The sequence below is a fragment of the Callorhinchus milii genome, unplaced genomic scaffold (assembly GCF_018977255.1).
Source record: "Callorhinchus milii isolate IMCB2004 unplaced genomic scaffold, IMCB_Cmil_1.0 Scaffold3, whole genome shotgun sequence".
Taxonomy (NCBI): domain Eukaryota; kingdom Metazoa; phylum Chordata; class Chondrichthyes; order Chimaeriformes; family Callorhinchidae; genus Callorhinchus; species Callorhinchus milii.
In genome coordinates this window covers 54361317-54386946 of record NW_024704744.1, presented here as the reverse complement: position 1 = coordinate 54386946, position 25630 = coordinate 54361317, and the positions used below count along the sequence as shown (strand labels likewise).

At 41.9% G+C, this 25630-nt stretch overlaps 1 protein-coding gene across 2 annotated transcripts in view; it reads right to left on the bottom strand.

Moving 5' to 3' along the window:
- The window catches only part of mertka (c-mer proto-oncogene tyrosine kinase a), a 59797-nt gene that overhangs the window by 25220 nt on the left and 8947 nt on the right, over positions 1–25630 (bottom strand). For both annotated transcript variants that reach the window (XM_007893933.2, XM_007893934.2), the window contains exons 2-7: positions 20812–21238; positions 20143–20243; positions 18451–18624; positions 4561–4647; positions 3416–3531; positions 1407–1596 (exon numbers count right to left, since the gene is read on the bottom strand). In XM_007893933.2, the coding sequence (XP_007892124.2) occupies positions 1407–1596; positions 3416–3531; positions 4561–4647; positions 18451–18624; positions 20143–20243; positions 20812–21238 (1095 nt within the window). The remainder of the gene's footprint in view (positions 1–1406; positions 1597–3415; positions 3532–4560; positions 4648–18450; positions 18625–20142; positions 20244–20811; positions 21239–25630) is intronic.

The following is a 25630-nucleotide window of genomic DNA, read 5'->3' as shown; positions in this document are numbered from 1 at the left end:
CATCAAACAGAGAGGTGGCAGGTTGCCACCAACGGTCTGCCTGATGTGAGATGTACATTTGGGCAATCTGTCTACAACTACATAGCGTTGTCTCTCCCATCCATAAAGGGCACGTGCATAGGATTTCTCTGCCAACCCCACCCAGCAATTTGCAAACCTCACCTCACTCATCACCTTACAGATGCAATTCTGCTGAGAAAATAATTACATAAAAATCACATGGACTGTACAGCACCGAAACAGGCCACTGGCCCAATTACTCTGTGTTGGTGTTTATACTCCACATGAGCCTCCACCATTCCTAATCTCGTCTCCCTAACCCCTTCCCATATCCCTCTATTTCCTTCCCCATCACATACATATCGTATTGCCACTTAAATACATTGATGCGTTTTGCTTCAACCCAGCTTCCAGGTGTCAGTTCCTCCAATTCTTATCACCCTCTGTGTAAAAAAGTTCCTCCTAAACTCCTTTTTTTAATCCAGTGCCTTGGGACATCCTCCTGACATGAAAGGAGATACATAAATGAAATTTGTTGTGCTTTTAGATCGGATGCCAGCTATCATATTGTTATGGACTCACCAGCAAACGGAAATAGTCTATTTATGTCCAAGCATGATCTTCTTTGCACAAATCCATTTTACTCTCCTGCGAGATGTTTAGTTATTTCAATTTTATTACAGATTAAAATACCTTGCCCACCACAGACATTAAGCTAACTGTCATGTAATTCCTGGATTTGCTCCATCTTATTAGCTCCATCTCATTTTTTAAGAATGGGAATAACACTGACCACCCTCCAGTCCTTCTGCCTTGATTCCTTTCTCTACAGAGTTATTAAATACAAAGACTCATTCCCCTCAGTTATCTCCTCCTAAACCACCATAAGTTGCAGTCCATTTGGACCTGGTGGTTGTTCCTCTTTATGTTTGTCTAATTTATTTAGTACTTCCTCACTTCCCTATCTTAACTGTTGTGATTCCATTCTCTGGATCATCTGTGGAATGCTCAATGTCCAATGGGAAGGGATGTGTGCCTGAGCTGTGGACAGGAAGATGGTAGCAATGCTCCCATGCAATTCATGCTGAAAAGTTTTGTTCACTGGGAAGCTCGCAGGGAGTTCCTGGTACCTGCCATCTACATAGTGAAGGCTAAAATGCTCCCTTGTCGGATGTCGAGCGACCAACTAGTGACTATCCTCTTTAGTCGTCCACTCTGACATGAGACTTTAGTCGTCCGCTTTATAAAGTCGCAGACATTGGAGGGGTCATACTGAACAATATCAGCAATAATATTTAGGCACATAACATTCACCGTAATAGCTGGTCAGTAGTTATCTGTCCCGCTTCCATTACTGATTAATACAACACCACAACACAGAAAAAATACATAAAGCGCAGCTCCACCTCCTTCTGTTGTGCTGGCCTGGACCCGAGAGCAGTAGTCGGACCATCCTACTTCGTTCTTACAAGAAACACAAATGTTGTAAGAAGTCAAAGCCTGTAAGTGAGCAATGCTGTATTCGTATGGTGGTACAGTAACAGAATAGTTGTTCGCTGATCCTTCCCCATCGTTTTTGCCTGTAATTTTCTCAACCTAAGACGAAAAACAAGACATCCAAAAAAACGAAAATGTCAATGCATCGCAGTAAAGAAATCACTTCAACTCACAATCCCATCAACAAAACACAGCATAACATAACAGCCTGCAAGCATTTTACAAGCTTGCTTCATGTTTCCCATTTCCATTGTTTTACAGAGCAGATATAGATTTAATTCTATGCAGGAAGAAATGTTGACAGTAACAATTACATGGAGCATGCCTGTGAAAGCGTCTATTATGAGTCCACACATCAAGGCGCTATGCCGTCGGTGGTAAATTAACAGTTTAGGCACCAAAGTTGTATTTTCAGCTTTTAAAATAGGCAACCTCTGTGTCTCTCCCACATACAATCAGCACACCAGAGTTGCAGCATCGACTATTAGGGTCCAATTTGTAATGTTTGCAAAGGGATTGGTAAATAGCGGATCCTGCAGGCTTCTGGCATTCTAGCAGATCAGTGTCAATCAACATCTGAGTAGAGTTCCAGGGGATCAGCTGGAAACATATCCAGATACCTGCAGGATCTGCCATGAACAAATCCTTCTGTGAGTCTTGCACATTAGACCCCATTGAATGACGATCAATGTAGAGCCATGGGTATGTTTGGAATATAGTATTTGTAATCAGATTGCTCTGCATGTAGAGTGGGCACTAGACCAAATAAATATTTTGTTAGTTAAGTCAAAAGTCTGTATAAGAGATTCAGAGCTTAACACAACATAACAAATAACAAATAGTTCCTTCATGTCTACAGTAGGTAACTCCACTCAGTGTCAGAATCACCACATAAAATAGACTTCAGAAGTGTTTGAGAAACTGGGCGCAGTCTGTTCACATACAATGAAAGTCAACAAGACAACATCTTGCAATTATATAGTTATATAGCGCCCTCCACGCCAGTCGACATCTCAGAGCACTTAGCAATGGCGGAGCCCAAGGCTGAGCCAGGTGGAGGGGGAAGGTGACCGTAGGCGCGGTCTAAAAGAAAGGTCGTCAGGCGCGACCTGAAGATAGGGAAGGAGGGGGCGAGGCGAAGGGGTTGAGGGAGAGAGTTCCAAAGTTACGGGGCGTAGTGACTGAAGGCATGGCCGCTGGTGGTGTAGCGAAGGATTTGGGGAACACGGAGGGAACACGGACCCAATAGAAGGGAGGCAGCGGGTACTGCTGTGGGGAGAGAGGAGGTTAGAGAGATGGGGGGTCCCAAAGAATAGAAGGATTTAAACACTAGAGTGAGGATCTTGAAGTCAATACACTCTGTGACAAGGAGCCAGTGGAGTTTGGCAAGGACTGGGGTAATCGGGGTGCGGAGCTTGGTGCGGGTGAGAATGCGGAGTTTTGAATGAGCTGAATTTTGTGAATAGTGGAGGAGGGGAGACCAGGGAGGAGGGCGTTAGAGTAGTCCAGCTGATAGATGACAAAGGCATGGACAAGGGTTTCGGCAGCTTTTGGGGTGAGGTATTGTCGGAGACGGACAATGTGGCGGAGGTGGAAGAAAGCTGTGCTGGTCAGGGTCAGGATGCTGATGAGGGAGGAAGGATAACTGGGGATCGAACCTGATGCCTAAGTTGGCACGGGTTCAGAAAAAATGAACTACTCGTTCAGTGCTGACCAATGGTGCGATGCTTGTAATTACTTTACATTTGTGTTGGACATATTACAAAGTCAGTCATTCCCTTGCAGCCCACAGGCAAGCTGCTAAGATATGCAACAGGACTCACTCAACATACAGGGAGCTTGACTCAGCTGAAGGCATTTCTCAATATCTGCTCAATATTTGTGAATGAAAACTCTCCGTAAGACAAATAGGACTTACTTGGACTTGGCAAATGCTAAGAGGGGAATATCCATCAAAACCTGATGCCCAGGAAATCGTGATAACATTGGCGGTTTGATTCTTAACCTGTAGTTCAATTGGTGCTAATGGAGCCTCTAATTAAGATGAAACAAATATATTAAATATTGGTTAAACAAATATGACATGTTCTCCTGTAATTAGGAACTCCTTCTGATAGTATATGTGAGAGCTTGGCTCAGTGGGAGCAGTCTCACCTCTGAGTCAGAAGGTTGTGGGTTTAAACTCCACATCGGGACATAAACTCACACAGTCTAAGCTTACATTCCAAAGCAGCACTGGGTGTGTTGGATTGTCAGATGTGCTATCCATCAGATGCACGTTAAACCGAGGTCCCGTTTGCCTATTCAGGTGGATTCAATGGCACCACTTGAAGAGAGAATGGAGTTTCTCCTGGTGTCCTGGCCAAAAATCTCTGGAATAAAATTGGTCATTCATTTCATATTAAATTGCTGTGTGCAATTGTGCTGCCACTTTAGATTACAAACACACAGTCACTTCATTTCACAGTAAATCGTGTGAAGCACTCTGAGGATGATAGGATAGGTATTCTGAAGGGATGAGCTCAGATCTTGTGTTCTTAATCTTACCTTATGTTCTTGTGAAATAGGCTGAACCCTTCTTGCAATTTCTACATAATACCTAATAACTCTGACTTTCAATGGCATTTCTCAGTAAATATTGCTGCAATTTAACACCACCTTTAACCTCAGTGTTAAAACCTACCCAGCAACACAGACTACAGACAGTCAAGGTCCACATTCACAGATGCCATTACTTCCACCAATGCAAAAAAAAACTTTTTGAAAGAAGCGGCAGAAGTAATGTCGATTTAAGAGGGATTTCAGGCAGCAATATCACATAACGTTATAAACCATTCATCTTCACTGCTTGGATATCATCCGTCCTTTCTTTAAAATGTTACTGCCTCATAATCTCACCTACATATCCATTACTCTGTAATAAATATAGATACTCGCTTTGTCTAGAGATGCTGCAGGGTATTTTTGTATGGTATCTGAGAACATCTTTAAATATTTATCTGTTCAAAGCATAAATTTTTCTGTGCTTAGACCACAACAGTGTAAACACTTCACAGCACTTACCCTTGATGTTAACTTGTATTTCCTTTGAAACGGCCACTCCTTTTTCATTGCGAGCTTCACAACTAAATCTTGTTCGCTCACTAATTCCTAAATGAAGGAAACAGAACTGAGTTTAGCCCATAACAGAACACACATTCTTTATATAAGTAATACATCCATTTCAAAAACCCAGAACTGTTCATTGCAGAATTGCAGGGATTAGATACCAAGAGTATTGTACTTACTTCACCAAAGTCTGAGCAGCAGTGGTGCTTGTGGCCACAAATTGAAAAACAAACTCACTTTTGTGAATTCAAAGAAGTGTTTTATTCACACATTGAATCAAAACAAACATCACCAACTGAGTAAAAGCAAAACACTCCACAGAATGTGCTTCACCTCTTAGCTATCACTGCGCGCGCGCACACACACGCACACACCAACAGCATACACACAAACACAGCACTTCTGTGTCAGCCTGGCTCAGTTGTTAGTACTCTCGCCTCCGAGTCCCACATCAGGACTTTGAACTCATATAGTCGAAGCTGTGCTGCATTGTTGGAGGTGCTCTCCTTCAGATGAGACATTAAAACTGAGGCCCTGAGTGCCTGTTCAGATGGCCGACCAAGATTCGTAAAGAGTTTCTTCCTGTGTCCTGGCCAATTACCGCTCAAATGAAAATTAGTCATTCATTTCATGGTTGTTTGTGGGACATTGTTGTGTGCAAATTTGCTGCCGAATTCACCCACAAAACACACAGACATAGCAGTTTATAAATATATCCTGTGAAGAAGCACTTGGGAACATCTTCCCAACGTGAATATACTAAATGCAAGGATTATAATTATTTACATATAAAAAATACAAACACAGAAAAATCCCACTCACAAACAAACAAACACAAGACACACTCTGTACTGATGTCCATTCTGCCTTCAATTCTCTCATTACCGCTGGCCATGAGATATCAGCATTTTGCAACTGGTCTTTACCTGGACCGGATTTGTCCTCCTCCATCTGAAGCACTTATCACATAAGGGTTTAAGTCAGATATCTGCCTGTTTCGCTTCAAATTGTAATGCATATCAGTGCATTATGAATTAACATTTCAATTTAATAAACAACTACTATTTTATGGGGATATTCTTCGCAAAATAACAAAGGTTGATTCCTAAATATGACGTAACATACTCAAAAGCTTTGTCTATGTTTCTCTATTAGATCCTGATTAACCTAATTTAGATTTCCAGCATTTTCTAATTTTAGTTCCATCATTGGTATGTTCCTTTTACATGTAGTTGTATTAATGGAGTCCATCTGAGATGTGAAATGAAATTAACGAAATACATGTGACTGACCTAGGAATATAGGAGAACATGAACATGAGACCAATTAGCCCATTGAACCTGTTCCACCAGCTTGTCAGATCTTACATAGAATTACATAGAACACTGTAACGCGTTAAATAGGCAATTCAGCCCAACTCATTTGTGCTGGTGTTTTATATACCACACAAATCTCCGTCCCTCCTAATCTACTCCCCTGCACCCCTCTATTCACTTCTCCTTCATGTATGCACGAGTTTCCTCTCAACTACACTGAGATTTTTGTTTTAACCATAGCTTCCAGTAGTGTTTCCAAATTCTCATCACCCTCTGGGTAAAGAAAGTTCCTCTTTAACTCCCTATTAGACCTAATACTGTCTACACCCCCTGGTTTTGAAATAAGTGGAAACAGCCTATTAATGTCCACCTCATTGAATCCTTTCAGAATCTTAAACATCTCTATCTTGTTACATCTTTTAATCCCAATGGTTCGCACTTTTACAATATCCCTCAATATTTGATAGTTATAATAATAATAATCCTTGCATTTGATATAGCACTTTTCACGTCGGGAGGACGTCCCAAAGCGCTTCACAGAACACACTGTAAAGTGAATTGACTGTATATTTGTGGGCGAACGCGGCAGCCAATTGCGCACAGCAATGTCCCACAAACAGTCGTAGATTGAAAATCACCAATTTATTATTGTTTTTGGTTTTGGAGGGATTATTACTAGGCGTGTGGAGTAAGGAAACTTGCCCAAGGTTTCGCCCTGCCTGGAATTGAACTCAGGTCTCTTGCTTGCAAAGCGAGTGCTCTAACCACTGAGCTAAAGGACTCCACAATCATGGAGCATGAAATGAAGCAACAGAGGAATATTGGAGAGGGGATTAGGAGGGATGGAGACTCACAAGATTCATAAAATTGGTCTGGATGAAGAAGTCCCTTTGGTCCATTCGATCTCATCCCTCCAGAACACACACCGATTGTCCCCCTATCACTGCATCAAGATACTTTGCAATGTGGACTCGTGTGAAGTACAAACACCAGCAAGCACAAGTTCAGTCAAATGGCTTGTTTCATGCTGCAACAGTCTGTATAATGCTGCTTAATTGTATATTGAAGTGTACATTGATAAGGAGTCTTTATTGTGATAGAGATGCCTTATCATTGTCTTCCCGATGTGAAAGACTCTATACAAATGTAATTTGTTGGTGTTGTTTTGACTTCAACAAGGCTAGACTTTATGCTATATTTTCAATCTGTAACTGTCCACGCAGAGTATTCATAATAATTGCATTTGAAATAGCATGTTCCACATCAGGAGGACATGTCAAAGAAATTCACAGGATATATTGTGAAGTGTCGTGACTGTATTTTGTTGGTGAAACTCCTATTTGCACATATCATGTCCCACAAATAGTCATGAAGTGAATGATCAATTTTATTTAGGGGACAGTTGGCCAGGACCCTGGGATAAACTCCCTCTGCTTTTGAATAGTGCCATGGGATCTTTAATGACCATCTGAACAGGCAGACAGGATCTTAGATTTATGTCTCATCTAAAAGGACAGCACCTCCAACAATGCAGCCACCCCCAGAACTGCTGCTGCTGCTGCTGCTGCAATAATAACAAACAACTTGCATTTGTATAGCGTCCTTTACTTCATGGGGTAGCATCTCCAAGCTATTAACAGTGGCAGAGCTTTACACCAAGAGAGGGAAGTGACCGTAGGCACAGATAAAAGATGAAGGTCTTCAGGTGTGATTTGAAGACGGGGAAGGAGGAGACAAGGCGGAGGGATTCAGGCAGAGAGTTACGTAGTTTCAGGGCATAATCGCTGAAGACACGGCCGATGGTGGAGGAGAGGGGATGAGGGACGTGCAGGAGGCCAGAGCTAGCTGAGTGAACTACGCAGTTCTACGCAGTTAGTGGAGTGCGGTATAAGCAGAGATGTAGGAGGGTCCCAGGGCTTGAAGGGATTTGAAGATGAGTTTGATGATCTTGAAATCGATCCAATTTGTGATAAGGAGCCAATGGAGTCTGGCAAGGACTGGAGTGATGGGGTATGGAGCTTGGTGCGGGTGAGGATATGGGCGGTGGAGTTTTGGATTTGATGGATTTTGTGAATGGTGGAGCTGGGGAGACTGGCACGGAGGGTAATGGAATAATTGAGGCAAGAGATGACAAATTTGTGGACTGCATTGGAGTGTTAGCATAGACTACACAAGTTCAAGTTCCGATTGTGTGCAACTTACAGACCACAATGTTGCTTTCATTGCAAATTTATTTGTGGTGGGAGTGTTGTTGTCTTCTCAGAAATCAGTCACAAAAGACATAAAATGCTGCCACAGCATGAAACATGGGCCTTTGAGGACAGTGATGAATATACAGATCAGGTCTGGGAGGTGATCTGGTCAGCTACCAGATCTCTATCAGCAATCTTTCGTGAGAAGGGAAATAAAACCACTATGAAGAGATTGCGACTCTCATACAATTCTACCAACAATGATGTTTTTAAGCAACCATTTTTGGGCAAACAAAATGATCGAGGGAATGGAGGGATTGGACAATGAGGGGCGACTAAGTAAATTAGACATGTTTATGCTGGAAACGAGAAGATTGAAAAGCGACATGATTGCTGTCTTTAAGATTCTAAAGGGGCTAGACATTATAGATCATGCTAGGCTGTTTCAACTTGTCCAGTATAGTAAAACCAGAGGACATGGCCTGCGATTGAAGGGGAGTAAATTCAGAACGAATCTACGCAAACACTATTTCAGTGAGTGAATAATGAACCTGTTGAACAGGTTCCCTAAGGAGATGGTTGAAGCAGGAAATGTTGATTAGATAGTTTTCTTTTAGGAAATAACATTATGGGATATAGTACATAGATAGTTTGGGACATATATGCATGCGACCGCCAGGAGGGTGGAAGGTGAACTAGATGGACTTTAGTCTTTCTTCATCTAGCATTTCTTATATTCTTATAATGTCAGAGGGTGCAGAGAGATGTTAGCACCTTGACTTACACTTGTTATCCTTGCCCTGAACCACAGAGATAAGATCCTGGACAAAAGCAAGATCAACACTCTCCTTACGATTGATCCTAATTCTCTGTACTGTATTTTGTAATCTTTTATAGCATAATATTTATTTTTCCATTGTAAATCAGATTTCCTGTCCTGAGATGTTAGCCATGTTAAGAGTGGACAATGGATTCTCTCCACCTGACTTGGTTCAAGTCTTTCTCCTGTATATAGTAAGAATAATTTAGTCACTCAATCACGTCTGTTTGTGGGACACGACTGTGCGTAATTGGCCTGAGTGTTTCGCCTACAAATTATACAGTCAATTCACTTTAGAGTATATTCTGTGAAGCGCTTTGACATGTCTCGAAGACGTGATAAGGCGCTGTATCAAATGCAAGGATTATTATTATTGTTATAGTCTTGGTTTCGGCAAAAGAGTATTGTGCTCAGAAGTCAGTGGGTGACACCTAAGACTCAGAGTTTGATATGTGTAGTAAGTCTGACATTTGATATACCATCAAAACACGTTACTGTTGTCAAGTGTGGCAGTCAATTTCAACACACCAATGCCCTACATTCCCACATATGTGCCTGTGCATACCCACACTTCTATTCGTGCCGCTGGACAACTAGGTACAGTTTAATACACAAGGTAATTCATTATAAAACAAACTTCTCCTTAAAACCTTACTACTGACAATGTAAGCCACCAAGAGCAACCAAAGCTGTCAGGAAAATAAGCCAAATTCATTCCCCTCCATTAAAGGAAGCAAACCAGTTGTTTTTCAATCTTACTAAATTTCATCAAAATAACACTGTCCTAAGTTCTCAGGAACACATTCCATTGCTCCCTGTGTACCAACAACAACAACTTGCACTTATATAGCATCCTCCACGCAGGGTAGTGTGTCAGTGCGCTTAGACCCCATAACAAACCAACTAAAAACCAATGAAAACGGTTTGGGAACCTAGTTTTTGTAGAGGGTTATTTTTGTAATGGAATACCCCTACCAAAAAACAGTAATTTTTACATAAAGCTGATACAAACACAGGCTAGTTGGGCTGGTGATATACCCAACCGGTCTTCAGATTGGATTTGGTTTTTGCCGAAGAGTCTTGTATAAAATAAGAGGAGGTGTAAATAAATGGGTTAAATGGTGCTGGATCATCCTCTGTGATTTGGTCCCAATGCTGATGGGGATAGTGAAGGCCACGTGATGTGGTTTTGGACTAGTTACGTTTTGAATGTTTTCTTCAAATACATTTTCACAGAATGAATAGTTCCTGTTATTACAACGTGATTCCCTTTAAGAAAACAATGTGCTGCCACCGACAGAGTATTTAGCAAGGTTACATACATAACAAACACATTAAAACTTACCATTGACACAACTTCTGATAAGCAACAATATGATTTACCATAGAGTTATTATGTAGAGTGATACGGCATGGAAACAGTTGGGGGGGGTGGGGGGAAGGCAGAGTGGGTTTTTGCACGAATGTGGGGTAGAAAAAACAGTTGAGGGTCAAACAAGATGCCACGGTTCCGGATTGGTTCAGTGAGGTGGAGTGTATATCCTTGGATGGTGATGATGCCAGTGCCTGAGGGGTGGAGGCGCTCATGGGAGCCAATCAGCACCTTGGGATGTCCTCCTGATGTGAAAGGCGCTGTACAAATGTAATTTGGTGTTGTATTCCCTCATTATATATATATACATATAACATATATACATACATAAATGCATACATATATATATAAATACACACATATATGTTCAACTACAGTTTCTAGCACTGAGGTCCACATTGTCACCATCCTCTATGTGAAATTCTTCCTAAACTCCTTATTAGATCCACCACTAACTATTTTGGATCGCTTTTTGGACTCACAGATAAGTACAAACAGCCTAACAACATCCACCTAATCGAATCCTTTATCAGCTTAAATCGAGGAAGAATATTCAATTACAGAACACAGCTGCACCTCACAGAGAAAGGGGAAGAACCCATCTGTCCCTATCTTCATAGAGGACTTTCAGAATAGGGGGAAGATTGGCTCGATAACAGTGACAATCCTACTTCGGAACGTCATTGCTAAATATCGAAACTCAACACTGTATCCAACAACAACAAAAGGAATCAGTGCTGTGATTACGTGCCGGATGCGGGGAGGGTGAGAACCACCAAAAGTCATCTTATGCACACAATCTAAGTGTAACAGAAAGGAGTCCTGAGGATGTGAAACCTAACAATAATTAGAAACCTTGCATTTGATATAGCGCCTAATCGTGTCTTCGAGACATCTCAAAGCACTTCACAGAATATACTGTAAAGTGAATTGACTATAATTTATAGGCAAACATGGCAGCCAATTGCACACAGCAGTGCCCCACAAACACTTGTGGATTGAGTGACCAATTTATTATTTTTTTAAATAATTCTGAAAGAATTATTACCCCTGGATAAGTGATCTGCCAATCGACTAACAACCGGGTTCCTACTTACTGCTGGGTAAACAGGGGTGTGTGGAGTAAGGAAACTTGCCCAACATTTCACCCTGCCAGGAATCAAACACATGTTTCTCGCTTACAAGGAGAGTGCTCTAACCACTGAGCTAGAGGACTCCACATAATGTGGATCATGGAGATATTTTATATTCCGTATCCATAATTCAAGTCCCTCTCATAACCTGACCATTGTGGATGTGCCATGCACAAATTGAAGCAGAAGGCAAACATATCGAGTCCCTCTTTGCAATTCAACCTGAAGAGGATGTGACTGTTCGTCACCACTGCTTAATGTGGCTAAAATACAGTGAGACAATCTATTCAATAAATATGTCCCCAAACCCCATGGTCCCCAACCAAATGAAGGGGAACATTGTCAGATAGATCCAATAGCTTAGTGATTGCATTGAAAGTGAAGCACTAAAAAATGGTCAACTTCTGGGTTGTCAGGTCGCAAAGAAAGAAGTGTGAATGGTGCTTCTTCCTCAAAGTGTGCAAGGCGCAAGAAATAATAATCCCCGCATTTGATATAGCGCCTTATCACATCTTCTAGACGTCTCAAAGCGCTTCCCAGAATATACTGTAAAGTGAATTGACTGCATATTTTGTGAGCAAAAGAAATTAACTCAGGGGCAGCCAGATGTCAGTAAGCGTGTTAGTGCCAGAAGCTGGGTATACAAGCTTCCAAGGATTCACAGTACAGCCATAATAAAAGTGAAGCTGTGCTATAACGGAGTTTCCCTTCATCTTCCATTTTTTTTTGCAACAGAGATTTGAGTTTTTGTTTCACTTACTTTTCTAAAGGAAATGTTGAAACGCATTTTTTTAAAAAAATCAAAAAATACCAATTTCTTGTAAATCCCAGTCAGATCAACTTTCTGCTTTCAACCCTGTGATTCAAGAAAGTGAATGAGAAACAAGCTGTGGGGCTAATCACAGGATCACAATGTGCCACATTAGGATCTTATTTAAGAGCAGAATGTATCTCAGCTGAGCTGCTCTATTTGAGGACACAATTCAGGATTTTTATATGTACTGTGGTAATATATAATACTGTATAGGAGTATTTTTGAAATGGAAAGCGAGTCATTTTGATTTTCTTGTGGGGCAGTTGAGGTTCCACCATCAACAGTTATAGACCGTTTCCACTACAGACATCAGCAGTGTAGAGTGACCCACTCCCAAGTCACTGCTAATGCAGTTGTATAATGGGAAAGGTTGTGAGTGAAACCTATTTGGGTCCCTGTAAAATGTGAACAGTGCATTGAACATTATGGCAGAGGTTCACAGGGAAAGCTTTTAGTAAATATGTAGTACATGAGGGGAGAAGGGGAGAGGGTGGTATCTATTGTGATTTGCTGATTATCACATCCTGCACTATTCCTCTGCCCCCACCCCCTTTCCATTAATTCAGAAAAAATTGTGGGACACAGACAAGAGCAGCAGGTAATCTTTCAGCAGAGCTTGTTTATTTAGTCTATGGGTTAGCTGAGAATGATCACGTCTGGTATAAGCGCCTTTAAAACAAAGTGCTGGTGGAGAGGGTCTGCTCTGGAAAAGTAACAGGCACACAGACAAATGCACAAGTCACACTCTATACAGAGAAGCAGAGACACAACATCAGTTGCCAGCTTCTCCTGTTCCCTCCCGCCCAAGTCTCATCACTGCTGCTGAACATGTATGCCTGAGGTCACTAGTCCTCAAACAACACAGTTCTTTTCCAATCCTCTTCAGAAACAAGTGAACTACATTTAAACAGTCACTGTTTAATCTTTTTCTGATGTGTATTATATTATTCACTGATCTTGAATTTTCTGCACAAGACACAACCAGCACTTCAGCAGTGTGGCTTCATGTCACGTCTCAGTAGAGTAGGGTTACATGGCACAAAATACAGCAAGTGTTAGGGAAGAATGCGTTTGTATAGACAGGCGAGTGGGAGCAGAGTGAATGGAGTCCTCTATCTGTGCTGCTCCCACCAGTAGGCAGCAATGCACAAAGCTGGAAAGAAGTAACATGACCTTAACTGGGGTGGGGGCTGAGAATCACTGAGCACAAAGGAACAGTGTTACAAGCTTGCAATGATCCAGTGACTGGAAATAAAGAATTGTGACATGAAATGTCACAGCTTTCAGCATCTTTAATGATAAACAGTAAATCCAGAATCATATCCCCTCCTTTGCTTTTCTTTCGAGGAAGCTGCCATTTCCTGACTAAACACCAATGTCCTTAATGCCACATTGAGAGGATTCAGCAGAATCCTGTGGCTTCAGGGACAAGTAGGATATTGAGCTGAGGCTGGTGGAATACAGAGTTTATTTGATGGGCAGAAAGAAGTGGAAGCTGACAGTTCATCCAATTTCCCGAGGATTGCGATCTTATTGTAATAAGACAATAAAAGCCTGAAATGTGGAACGCATTAAGCTAATGATGTGAAGCACAAAACAGACAGTGACCTCTGGACCTGACCCAGCCAGCCTTTTCACTATATCCTGCTTCTGTCCTACATCTGGGTCACAAAATGAAAAGCAGATTTAAATCCCTCAACACAATATTACTTATGGCACAGTGAAGCGCTCGATGTGACCTTGTGTTATTTCACTTTTCTGTTATGCGGTCGGTTTCATAACAGCATGAAACTACAAAGAAAACTTCTCTTTTATGTTGCCCTATACACATACACACACACACACACACCGTAATTTCCTCCCATATTTGCAGCAGCCAAGGGGAAACAGCAGGAATTTGGAAGTCACAGATGTATTTTTTTAAACTGACGATTACTGTAGGTACCCGAATGTGTGGGAGGCCGACCCGATGGAATTCAACTTCATTGCCAATCTGCTGCCAGAGCCACTTGTACCCACGATCCAGCATCACAAAAATCAGAACCGGGGTCAGAGGATCTCCTGTGAGTTGTTCTCTAACACACCTTGCAGAATCCGTAAGTTGCACATCCATATTTTAATGCTTTAAACACAGAATCATGAATAACTTGGCACTCTTGGAAAGCATACAATCTAGGCTGATGCTCCAATGTGGGATGTGCTCCATTGTTAGAGGTGCCATCCTTTTGGTAAGACATTAAAGGTGGGTGTTAAAGATTCCATGGCGCTACTGTATTCAATTAATATAATAATAATAATCCTTGCATTTGATATAGCTTCTTTCATAGCAGGAAGATATCTGACTTCAAAGGGGATACTGTGAAGTATAATGACAGCATTCTGTAGGCAAACTCAGCAACCTCTGTGCACCACAAGGGGTTACAGCACAGAAACAGACCATTCGGCCCATCAAGTCTACACTTCTCCACATGACGTATCCAATCCAATCCCATTCCCCTGATCACTTCCTGCACCCTTCACCATTCCTCCTCCTCAAGCATCTATCCAATTCCACTTCAAAACAATTGATAGGTTCTGCAAAATAATTACACATCACGACCAGCCCTGCATAAAGAAATTATCTTTAATCTCCCTTTTATTTACTTCTGTGGTTATCTTAATTTTTCTCCTGCCTATCAATGCAGAAAACCCCAAATCCATGTTATCATAAGAACTGGCTTTGGATTTTTTCAAAATTGCAGAAGCTGCAGCACATTAGCGAGTCGCATTTTACATCTGTTAACAATTAAGTTGAAATCTTCAGTCTTCCTGTGATGTTTTACTTCCCCCTCCTCAGTGTTCCCTTAATGGCCCCACAGCCAAAAGCACAAATAGTAACAGTACAACTAAGAGAAACTCTCTCAAAAAGTTCTGTTTGGTGTGTGCCATTTTCGAAACAGAGCTAAAGAAAAAAGTTTAAGGAAATATCAGAACAACCCCCCAACTCTTATATTCTGTAGCAGATTATAATAATAAATAATGAATGCATTTGATATAGCACCTTTTCACGTTGTTGAGATGTCTCAGAGTGCTTCGCAGGAAACACTGCAAAGCGGTGAAACTGTGTGTATACCCAGGTAAACGCAGCAGAACGATGAAACTGATGCTAGAAAGGAACATAACTTTTTGCCCCATTTTCCCATTTGCTGTGATCAGCGACAAGCAACAACAACAACTTGCCCTTATCTAGCGCCCTCCACGCAGGGTAGTGTCTCAGAGCGCTTAACAATGGCGGAGCCTGACTCCGAGCCGGGGGTGGGGAGAAGGTGACCGTAAGCACAGTCGAAAAGGAAGGTTTTAAGGCGGGACTTGAAAAAGGGGAGAGACGGGGCATGGCGGAGGGATTGAAGGAGAGTGTTCCAAAGTTTCGGGGAGTAGTGACTGAAAGTGCGACCTCCAATGGTGGAGAGGAGAGTGAGAGGGACAGGTGGAGCCAGTGGAGTCTGGCCAGAACTGGTGAGATGCGGGTACAGAGTTTGGTCCAGTTAAGTATGGGGGCAGCACGGTTCTGAATGATCTGGATTTTTTGAATAGGGAAATGACAATCGCATGTACAAGGGTTTCAGCTGCATTTGGGGTAAGGTACGGTCGGAGGAGGGCAATGTGACGGAGGTGGAAGAAGGCGGTCTAGTCAGGGACCGGATGTGTGGTAGGAAGGACAGTTGGAGGTCAAACCGGACGCCTGATTGTGCACTGGTTTGGTGAGTCTGAGGGAAAGCCCAGAGAGGTTGAGGAGTTTAGATCCGCAGGAGTGAAGACATTGACGAGAGCCAGAGTATGGCTTCCGTCTTGACTATTCAAATGCAGGAATATGTCAGCAGAATTTTAAGTTTCAAACTGTTTTCACTAAACTAAAAGTACATTTCTGCAAAGGTTCAGTGAATTTGGTGTTTGCTGGGGTGAGACGTTCCAGCGCTGAAAGTGGGACGTGTTCCCACTTTCTCCCTAGCCAGGTACCTCACAGCCACATCAGGAATTCATCTCTCTCTAGTCTGCCAGACGTCTTACTCCACCCTCAGAGGAACTTCTCCCACCGCACCCGTGAGATTTATTCCACTCCTCACATCAGCCATCTTTATGACTTCTCTATCCTTAGCAATTTTCGCTGAATTACAGGCATAGTGAACATGTGGCTTTTAGGAATTACATTCAGTCAGCCAAAGCACAGCTTCCATTTTTCCTGCCTGTCAGTGTGTACAGACACTGAAGACCCATTGCACCAGACATGTCTGCACTGACCCGCTGCACTGTTCTCTTCCTGCACTGACCCACTGCACTAGTCTCAAACTCCTCCAAATATTTGTTCTTACACTTACTTCAAAACAAAATTCTCTGGTTGATCTGAAGAACTGCAGGCTGCTCACCTGTTGCCGCATGACATGATACTCATGACTCATAAAAAGAAATAATTTAGAAGCCAATATTCAGTGGAAGGTTATCAAGCACAGCCTCACAACACAGGCCAGTCGGTCACTAGAAATGCCACTCCAGCCAGAACATTGTGAAGACTATAAATTTTCTCGAGCATGGGAGGCCAGCGCCTGACTGACTCCAGCACATTAAATTGGTGTGTGGACATTTGAAAAGGGGGCACAGTGACCTTAAACCAACAGCTGGAACAGGTTACCTTGATTGAAGCCACACCACTGGATTCACGAAAACAGCTCGATGGTTTTATGAGACAATGGTAGGCTGGGAATTCTGGATGGATGAAATCAAATGGGCTAAAGGGCGTTCTTCATCTGAACCTCCCTTGTTACCTCGCGAAATACAGTCTCGTGTTACAGCCCATCAGAATATCAAAATCTAAATATATAGTGTCCTTTAGGGGAAGTCCATTTTTCTCTTTGCAGAGATATTAAAGTAAAGGACGTCATAACTTTCTATGTCTCCATGCTCTAATATACGTTGTGATGTACATTTACATGGGTTTATGCAGAAAACATATCCCCCAAAATCACAGGCAGAAATTACGGCAGAACGCTGTTCACAATATGTGATGAAAGCACACTACCAGGTGGTCAAAATAGACTCTTAAAAACTGAATGGTTCCGGTCATCACTTTAGTCTATGAACCAATATATTGATTGTATATTCATGAGAACATGACAAAAAATATTTTTTTGCTTGCATTGTGCTACAGTGACAAGACAATCCATCAAGTCTTCAGGTCTCTATGTGCTCAGTTTTCAATCTTAAGACAATGTGCCTCTACATAATATTGCTGAGCCAAGGTTAGGCTCTTTTTTACAATAACAGGAATAAAACTGGAAGGACAGTTTTGACCAGGGCACTGTTAGGTACCCGGGAGCTGGCTTCAGAACAATATTTTGGAACAATATAATTTGTAAGGATTACTAATATTAGTGATGAACATGACTCCCACTCAATCGTGGGATGGTATGTGGCAAAGGAAAGCCCGGAAAAAAAAGTAGAAATTAAAGAAAAATATCTGTAGTTAAGAATAATAATCCTTGTATTTGATGACACCTGATCATGTCATCGATATGTCTCACAGCATACAGCAATGTCCTACTACAAACAGCCATAAAATATCAATGACCAATTTTATCTGGAGGACTGTTGGCCAGGACACCAGAAGAAACTTCCTCTCTTTTTGAATGGAACATTGTAAAAAAGGAACAGGAGGAGGCCATTCAGCTCATCAAGCCTATTGCACAGGTTTATTAGATCTTGGCAGATTCTTTTATCCTAATGCCCCACCCACTCACCATACTCCTGAGCACTTATAGTATTTAAGTATGTGTCTAACTCTCTTTTAAACAACCTTATCAATTCAGTTTCTACAGGTGTTTGGGGCAGAGCAATTCAAATCTTTATAAGCCGCTGTGTGAAGAAATGTTTCCTAACCTCCATTCTAATTTTTAGGCCTATGTTCCCTTGTAACGATGCCTTTTTCCTTTGTAGTGCCATGGGATCGCTAACATCTACCTGAACAGACAAACTGGACCTCTGTTGAATGGTTCATCTGAAGGACCACAACTCTGACAATGCAGTGCTGCTCCAAACTATAATGAATGGTAAAGATATCCTCTGTATCAATGACATCGCAGTCAAAGTTATAAGATCCTCATAGATGTAGGAAGCAAGCCAATTTTTTCGCAAACAAAAACAAGATATCTCATGATGGAAACTTACCTGGGAGAATCAGGGTGGAAGGAGAAGGGTCCTCCTTGTCTTTGATCCTATTGCCATTCTGAGACCAATAAATGTGCACGGGATATGGTGGTCCGACAGCCTCGCAGACAAGAGTAAAGGGTTCATTTCTGGTAACGTTTTGTTGTTCTGGTTCTTGAACAAAAGTTGGCAACCCTGTAAAAGGAACAGAAGCTCACTTGAAATATCCCCACTTCTCTCTTTGTTGAGACATGGAAATGAATGACAGCAAAAACAAAACAAAAACTATAATAATAATAATCCTTGCATTTGATATAGCGTTTTTCACATCGGGAGGACGTCCCAAAGCACTTCACAGAACACACTGTAAAGTGAATTGACTGTATATTTGTGGGCGAACGCGGCAGCCAATTGCGCACAGCAATGTCCCACAAACAGTCGTAGATTGAAAATAACCAATTTATTATTGTTTTTGGTTTGGGAGGAATTATTATTAGGCGTGTGGAGTAAGGAAACTTGCCCAAGGTTTCGCCCTGCCTGGAATTGAACTCAGGTCTCTCACTTGCAAAGCGAGTGTTCTAACCACTGAGCTACAGGACTCCATAAAACGACAAGTTTCCACAGTCCATTTACAATTGCAATTCCATGCTTGGATACTTTCCATTCTCAATTTGGTCTTGTATTCATTTGGCAGTGCAAAGTCTCCAGTGTCCTTAGCTCTCAAATCAATATCACAACCAACCTATCCACAGCTGATTCACAACCAAGACCTGGATTCCTCAGTAAGGAATACTGTTAAGAAATACCTCAAATTAGACCCCTTTATGGGTTACAAGCCTGCATTGCAATTGAAGATGTTTCAATCGCGTTGTAAACCAACACATTTTATCCTTATTATTCTTACATTTTGGAGCAAGGTGACAGAGAATATTGTTGGACCTGTCAATCTGCTCCACCATTAAGTCTAAGGCAATTCTTTAATTCCACTTCCCCTCCAGTGAAGACAGTTAGATAATGAAGCCTAATCTGTTAATTGAATCCCAAACTTTCTCTACTTAAGCATCTGTATAAGGATCCCTCTGATCCCTCCTTTCCCTTCCACTTACACTGAGTGGTATATGTGAGTAGCTGGGGGGTGGGGGAGTGAGAGGAACATGCAAGAGTGTCAGAGGATTTGAGAAGGGACCTTGTTAAGAATTTAATATAGCTATATAAGTAGAGAAAGTAAATGAATATGAATAGCAAGAGGGCACAACAAGTTTAAGACAATAGGAAGCATATGTTAGCACGGAAGATAACAGTTTGCATTCCCAATTCTGCCAATCTCAGGAAAGTAGTAGGTAAAATGCTATTCATCTTAGCACCACGTCTCCTGGGATTGAGAGGGATGGATAGGAGGGGTGGATATCAAACAGGGTTCCTGCTCACAATCATTGTCCACTGATTTCTGGTGGCTAAAAATGCAGTGCAAACACGATGTTCGGCGTCAATCCACACTGCTGTGAAGCACTCCAAGATTTTATCCGAGTGAAGGAGTCTTTATAAATGCAAATTGTGGTTGCAGTCAAATAACGTGCTGTCATTCACCACCCAGCCTCCTTCATAAAGAACAGAGGAACCAGAGGGTGTGGGCCCAGTCAGTGTGTAACCATTCTCCACCTCCAGGCCTGCTTTTTGAGAGGAGAGCGAAAAAAAGTACAACACAATACATACCTTCTACTTGAAGTAAGATTTTTTCTGATTCAATAAATACACGAGCAATCTGTACCCTACAGTTGTAAGCTCCAGCATCAGAACGCTGTATGTTGGAGATGCTATGAAAGAAAAAAATACAACTGTACTCTCAACACACTGAGGACATTGACTACATTTCATAAATGTACTGTTAGCTCTGGCCAATGTACAATAGAGGCTCTATAATAATAATTTTGCATTAGAAGACATTTTCAAGGCTGTCACGTGTTTGTAAAAATGTATTAAACGTTTGTAAGGATTACCAGGACAATAGAACACCATTTGACGCCAGTCAGGGACAACAAAATCAGTGGCTGAGAGGAAATATTTTCATTATAATAGAAAAGATGTGAACAGATAGTTTTATTTACTTACAAATTATTTATCGCATGTATTTTCCCCGTTGTGAGATGGCTGGTATTTAACATGTTCAGTATTTCAGGAGTTGGAAGATATTTCAGACAATGGGAGTTATTTCACAATGATCATGAAAATTAGCCCTAGCAAAATATCACTATTCTTAAGGTAGAAGGTAACTTATTTACTTATTTTACAGTAATGTAGTACGTGCTGAAGTAGCAGCCTGACACCGATAAAAAGATTAGGAAAACTAAATGCTTAAGTTGCAGAGCACAGCAACCCCCTTACCTGCAACTGTTTAAAACTGTGGTCTTTCCGTCACCTCCAGGAATGGTAAGTTCCCTGAGAAAGAAGCGTTTACCGTCAATCAGCACCTTCCCGTCCTTCAGCCACTCAATACGGAAATCGTGGTATGAGTTGGGTGCACTAAGTGAACAGTTGAAGCTTATATCACTGCCCTGAGATTTGACAATGTTCTCTGCTGTAGGCTTAAACCTGATATCCTCATGAATTTTCTTCACAAATGGAGAATCGTCAATCTTGGTTACAACTTGCGTTTCTCCTGCTGGTGTTGGCGTGTAGGTTAATGGTGTCCCATGTTGAGCAGCCATTATAGTCTTCGTAGACCGAACAACGCGAGTTCCAGCCCCAGGTCTCAGATCCACTTTCCTCCATATCCTAGTATCAGGCCCTTGGACAGGTCCTGCAGCAATATCTGTTAAATAAACCGCAATTAACATTTTAAAATCCACTCATTATATTTTTACTCACAAGCTACACTTTAATATTCCAGGGGTCCTAAATAAACCAGCCTCCGGACGCTACATGTGGTCCACCTCTCCTTCATGTTAGACACTCAACAGATCTGCTGCTTAACCAGGCCCCCCATGCACTCAGTTCCTTGATTGCCAACTCTAAGACGTTGCTTTAGTTGGAATTCAGGGAATCGAGAGGAATATCTGAAAAAATATTTAAATCTTAATGGGAAATCAACATTACAAGTCAATTTAAAAAAAACATCCATTATGTTGCGCTCGAGACCTATACTTGTGTCTCATTTCTTTATCGGGGCTATGCCAGACATCAAATTGGCCAAGCAGAAACATCACTTTTATGAGAAGTGATTTTGTGACCAACACCATCATCAAGTCAGAGTTCACAAACATGTAACAGGCATGTCTAACTGGGCGAGTCATCTCCTCTTGACTGCATGAGGGATAAGAAAACAGAGGGAAATAGGTGGGGAGGAGGCTCATGTTGAATATAAACACTGGCATGGAGTTGTCAGGCCTAATTGCCTGTTTTGTGCTCTGATGTTCTACATAACATATTGTGGCACTGTACGTACACAACCTGCTTAAGATGCACTGGTGGTGTCCAAGTTATGTGACTTAGCACCGGAATCGCTCACATTGTTGTTTGCGATCTGAGAGTGAAAGCTGATTGGAGTTGTTCAGTAAACAATGTTGTGGGGTCCTCAGCTTATCCTTAACTTTGACCGTGCCTTCAGCTCCCCTCTCGACTCTCTTCCTCCTCCTCGCTCCCTCCCTTCCCTCCCCTCACCCTGACCATTTCCCCCCTCCTCTCTCCCTCCCTTCCCTCCCCTCACCCTGACCATTTCCCCCCTGCTCGGGTCATGACCCAACTGTGCAGCGCCTTGGGACGTCCTCCTGACGTGAAAGGCGCTCTATAAATGGAATCTTGTTGTTGTTGTTGTTGTTGTTAACATGGGCAGAAGGCGCAAATCAGTAGGTGAATAGTGTATCGATTCATCAAAATTTATACATCTTTCTTTTAAACATAATATTTCTCCCCCTTTGATTTTCTCCCCTATTAAGCTTGAATAATCGATCCTGGAAAAAAGAGGATGCAAGTTTTAGTTCTTGGATTAAAAGAAATAAGTTTGATTGTGTTTACAGACAATGCAATACTCTAAACCTCAGGTTGAACTGGGAAGCATATGACTTGGTGTAATGTTGCTCCAGTCAGCATTTTATTTACATTCCTGCATGATTAACTCAGCAACAAAATTCCTCCTTACAGTGACATATTTCATCTCCACAACCACATAGTTAAACCCACTGCAAAACAAGTTCCCTGCCACAATAAGGAAACAAATATTCTTATCAATCATCACCCAACAGGTTTGTCATTCGCCTCTGTTCATTCAGATGAACTTTTAAGTAGCTTTCCCCAATAATACAGTAAAGGCACAGCTTGAAAGATTGCATGTTTGAATGTGCTGTCTGTGTCGAGTTGGCTGATCTCAGGTGGGCAGTAGTTGGGATTACAAATAGACCTGAATGCCCCTGGGATATAGGGAAAGAAAAATACTCCAGGGTTCTGGTTTCTGTCATTATCTAGAAATCCCTATTGAAAGGTGCTCATGCATGTCAATGTCGGGTGGGGCTTGGACCGGGTCTATCTATGAAGATCACACAACGTGCCAATACTCATTGACAAACTTTTTCACATGTCAGTAACCAGTCATTGGAACAAGGTAGCAGACACACCTGGCACTCATGGAACCCCATAACCGAGTAGAAACAAAATGAAGTCAAACACCTTCAAGAGAGGAGTAATGAACAGAAGATTCTGCAGTTTATTTTGGGTCAGCCACATGTCTGACACATATGGAAACCCATCACCATGCTTAAGAGAATTCAAACCAAACTGAGATTTCCATGCATCCCACCTACACATGGACATACCAGAGAAGTTTGTTGGAATGGAATGCTCACTCTCTCCTTGGAGGGACTCATCCTGCTTACAGAATTCTGGAAAGTTTTGGGCACAGGATGACAAGAGCCGAGGCTTGGGGAAGTTGGGGTATTGCTGGTGTCTAACCACATAGTTTGCCATCAATAGCACTGTCTGGCAAGCTTTCTTGCTGCTTGTCCAGCTTGGACCACCCAACCTGTTAGGGCTTTGGCTTGCAGGGTTAACAGGAGTTGGGTGGGTGGATGGCCTTCAAAGTCCTGCCAATGAGTCAGGCTGGTTGTGCTTTCACCAGCAGACCTGGAGGTCTGAAGACTCGCCCAGCTCGGGAACCGGACTACCGAGAGGGTAGTCAATTCTAACATTCTGTTGTCAAACCTCTTCACAACTGATTCTGGAACACAAGTAAAATTCTGGAGGAAAGTGCCAAAGATCCCAACCCCAACCGAGTTAACTCTGAATTCTGCCTATTGCATATTAAGGGTGAGGCTGAAGGACAGCCAGAGGTTAGAACTTAAAAAAAGTCCTGTTTGTGTCTGCACATGGGGAAATCAACCTTTAATAACAACAACAACTTGCATCGATACTGTGAAGTAGCATTCCAGAGCGACATAGACTTATGGTATATGGCACCTTATCACATCATCAAAATTTCTTAAAGCACTTTCCAGGATTTTCTGTCAAGGGCAGTGGCTGTGTATTTGTAGGCAAACAGAGTTGTCAATTTGCACACAGCAATGTCCCACAAACAGCGATGAAGCGATTGACTAATTTTATCTCGGAGATTTCTGGCCAGGACACCGGGACAAACTCCTTTCTCTTTTTGAATACCATGGGAGGGGAGAGGATGCAGGGAAAGAGAGGTGGACGAAATTTATAACCTTTTATGAATATAGGACTGCTGGAGAGGTTTGCTCATTGCAACCGAGCACTGTATTTTGCAATGACAATTGTATGTAATTTTTGTAAATTGTGTAGTCATGTGTCCAAAATGAGAACTACAAAAAAAAGTCATCTCGATACTCAGTAATAATCTGACAATTTGATTTCCTTGGTTTGAAAATGAATCACTGCAGCGCTGGTTTTGATTTTTGCTAATAATCTTTTTTCCTGAATTAGAGGCATGAAGGACTTCAACCATAAAAGCTATGAATCTTGAAAGCTGCACTTCTCGTCAAAGAAAGAAAACGTCAAAAGATTTAGTATTCAACAATGCAGTTCAGTCCCCAGCACCCACAAATTAGCACGAAGGTTAAAAAGTGATTATTTCCCCCCCACCCCCTTAACTTTTTGGTGTGCTTCCCAAACTTTTAACAATGGCAATATCCGAGAAAGCAAAATTAAGTCTCCAGGACCACAAAATAAAGGAGACATCAAGTCTGCGATCCTTAAAACCTAGCCTATCTGTTAGTCTTAGACTTTAACCCGCCAACTCTGCTATAGAAACTACAAGGCGGAGGCTTCTTGTAAACAAAGCTTCTTTGCCTTATCAGTTCACAGTACAGATCATTCAGGGGTAACCAATTGTTTTTGCGGCCTTGCTCACTGTAGTGATATTGCCAGTTTATCCTAATGTTACCATAAAAAGAGCATGGGACAGAATAATATTGTGCTGCTTAGTCTTCAGAATGAGCCTGTTGACTGAGTATCTTGAATCAAAGCGAGGAGCGACAATAGAGCTGATTGTCCGGAAAAAATGATTTCAGAAACTCCCAAGTGTTGAAAACCAGAGGTGATAATACACAATGAGATGTGATAATTATCACCGAAAATTGCATCCCACATTTTTGTACCTCGTAATGTGAGGGAAACAAGACACAGTACTCAAGATTTCTACACAAATATTGTACTAGACGTGAAGATCGCTCATAGCAGGAGGGGGATGTGAAGCTAGAAGCCTGGTTATGGTCTTCATTTGTAACTTCTGGGCTACAGAAAAGCTGCCTGATAATGGAGTGGATCTCCAGCTTCCATTAATACTGCACATCACCAGTGTCATAGCTTTTATTACAGAAACACTCCCTTTGGAAGACTCACGTGTAATAGATGAGATTGGTTTACATAGATTCTTTATTAGTTTTATCACAGCTTTTATTTATACCTTTTTTCCCCACTTAGTCTCCCACCACCACACGGATTAAAGGCTGTGATGGTCGAGACAGCATCTAAAGATAGGACTGCTGCAAATCTAGTTTGGGTTTTCACTTCATAAGCCGATTGCGGGACATTGCTGTGCGTAAATTGACTAGATTCGCCCACAAAACACATTCAGTACACTTTACAGTATATCCAGTGAAGTACTCTGGGACACCTCCCAAAGTGAGAGACAACAACAACTTGGATTTATATAGCGCCCTCCACGCCGGACAGCGTCTCAGAGCGCTTTACA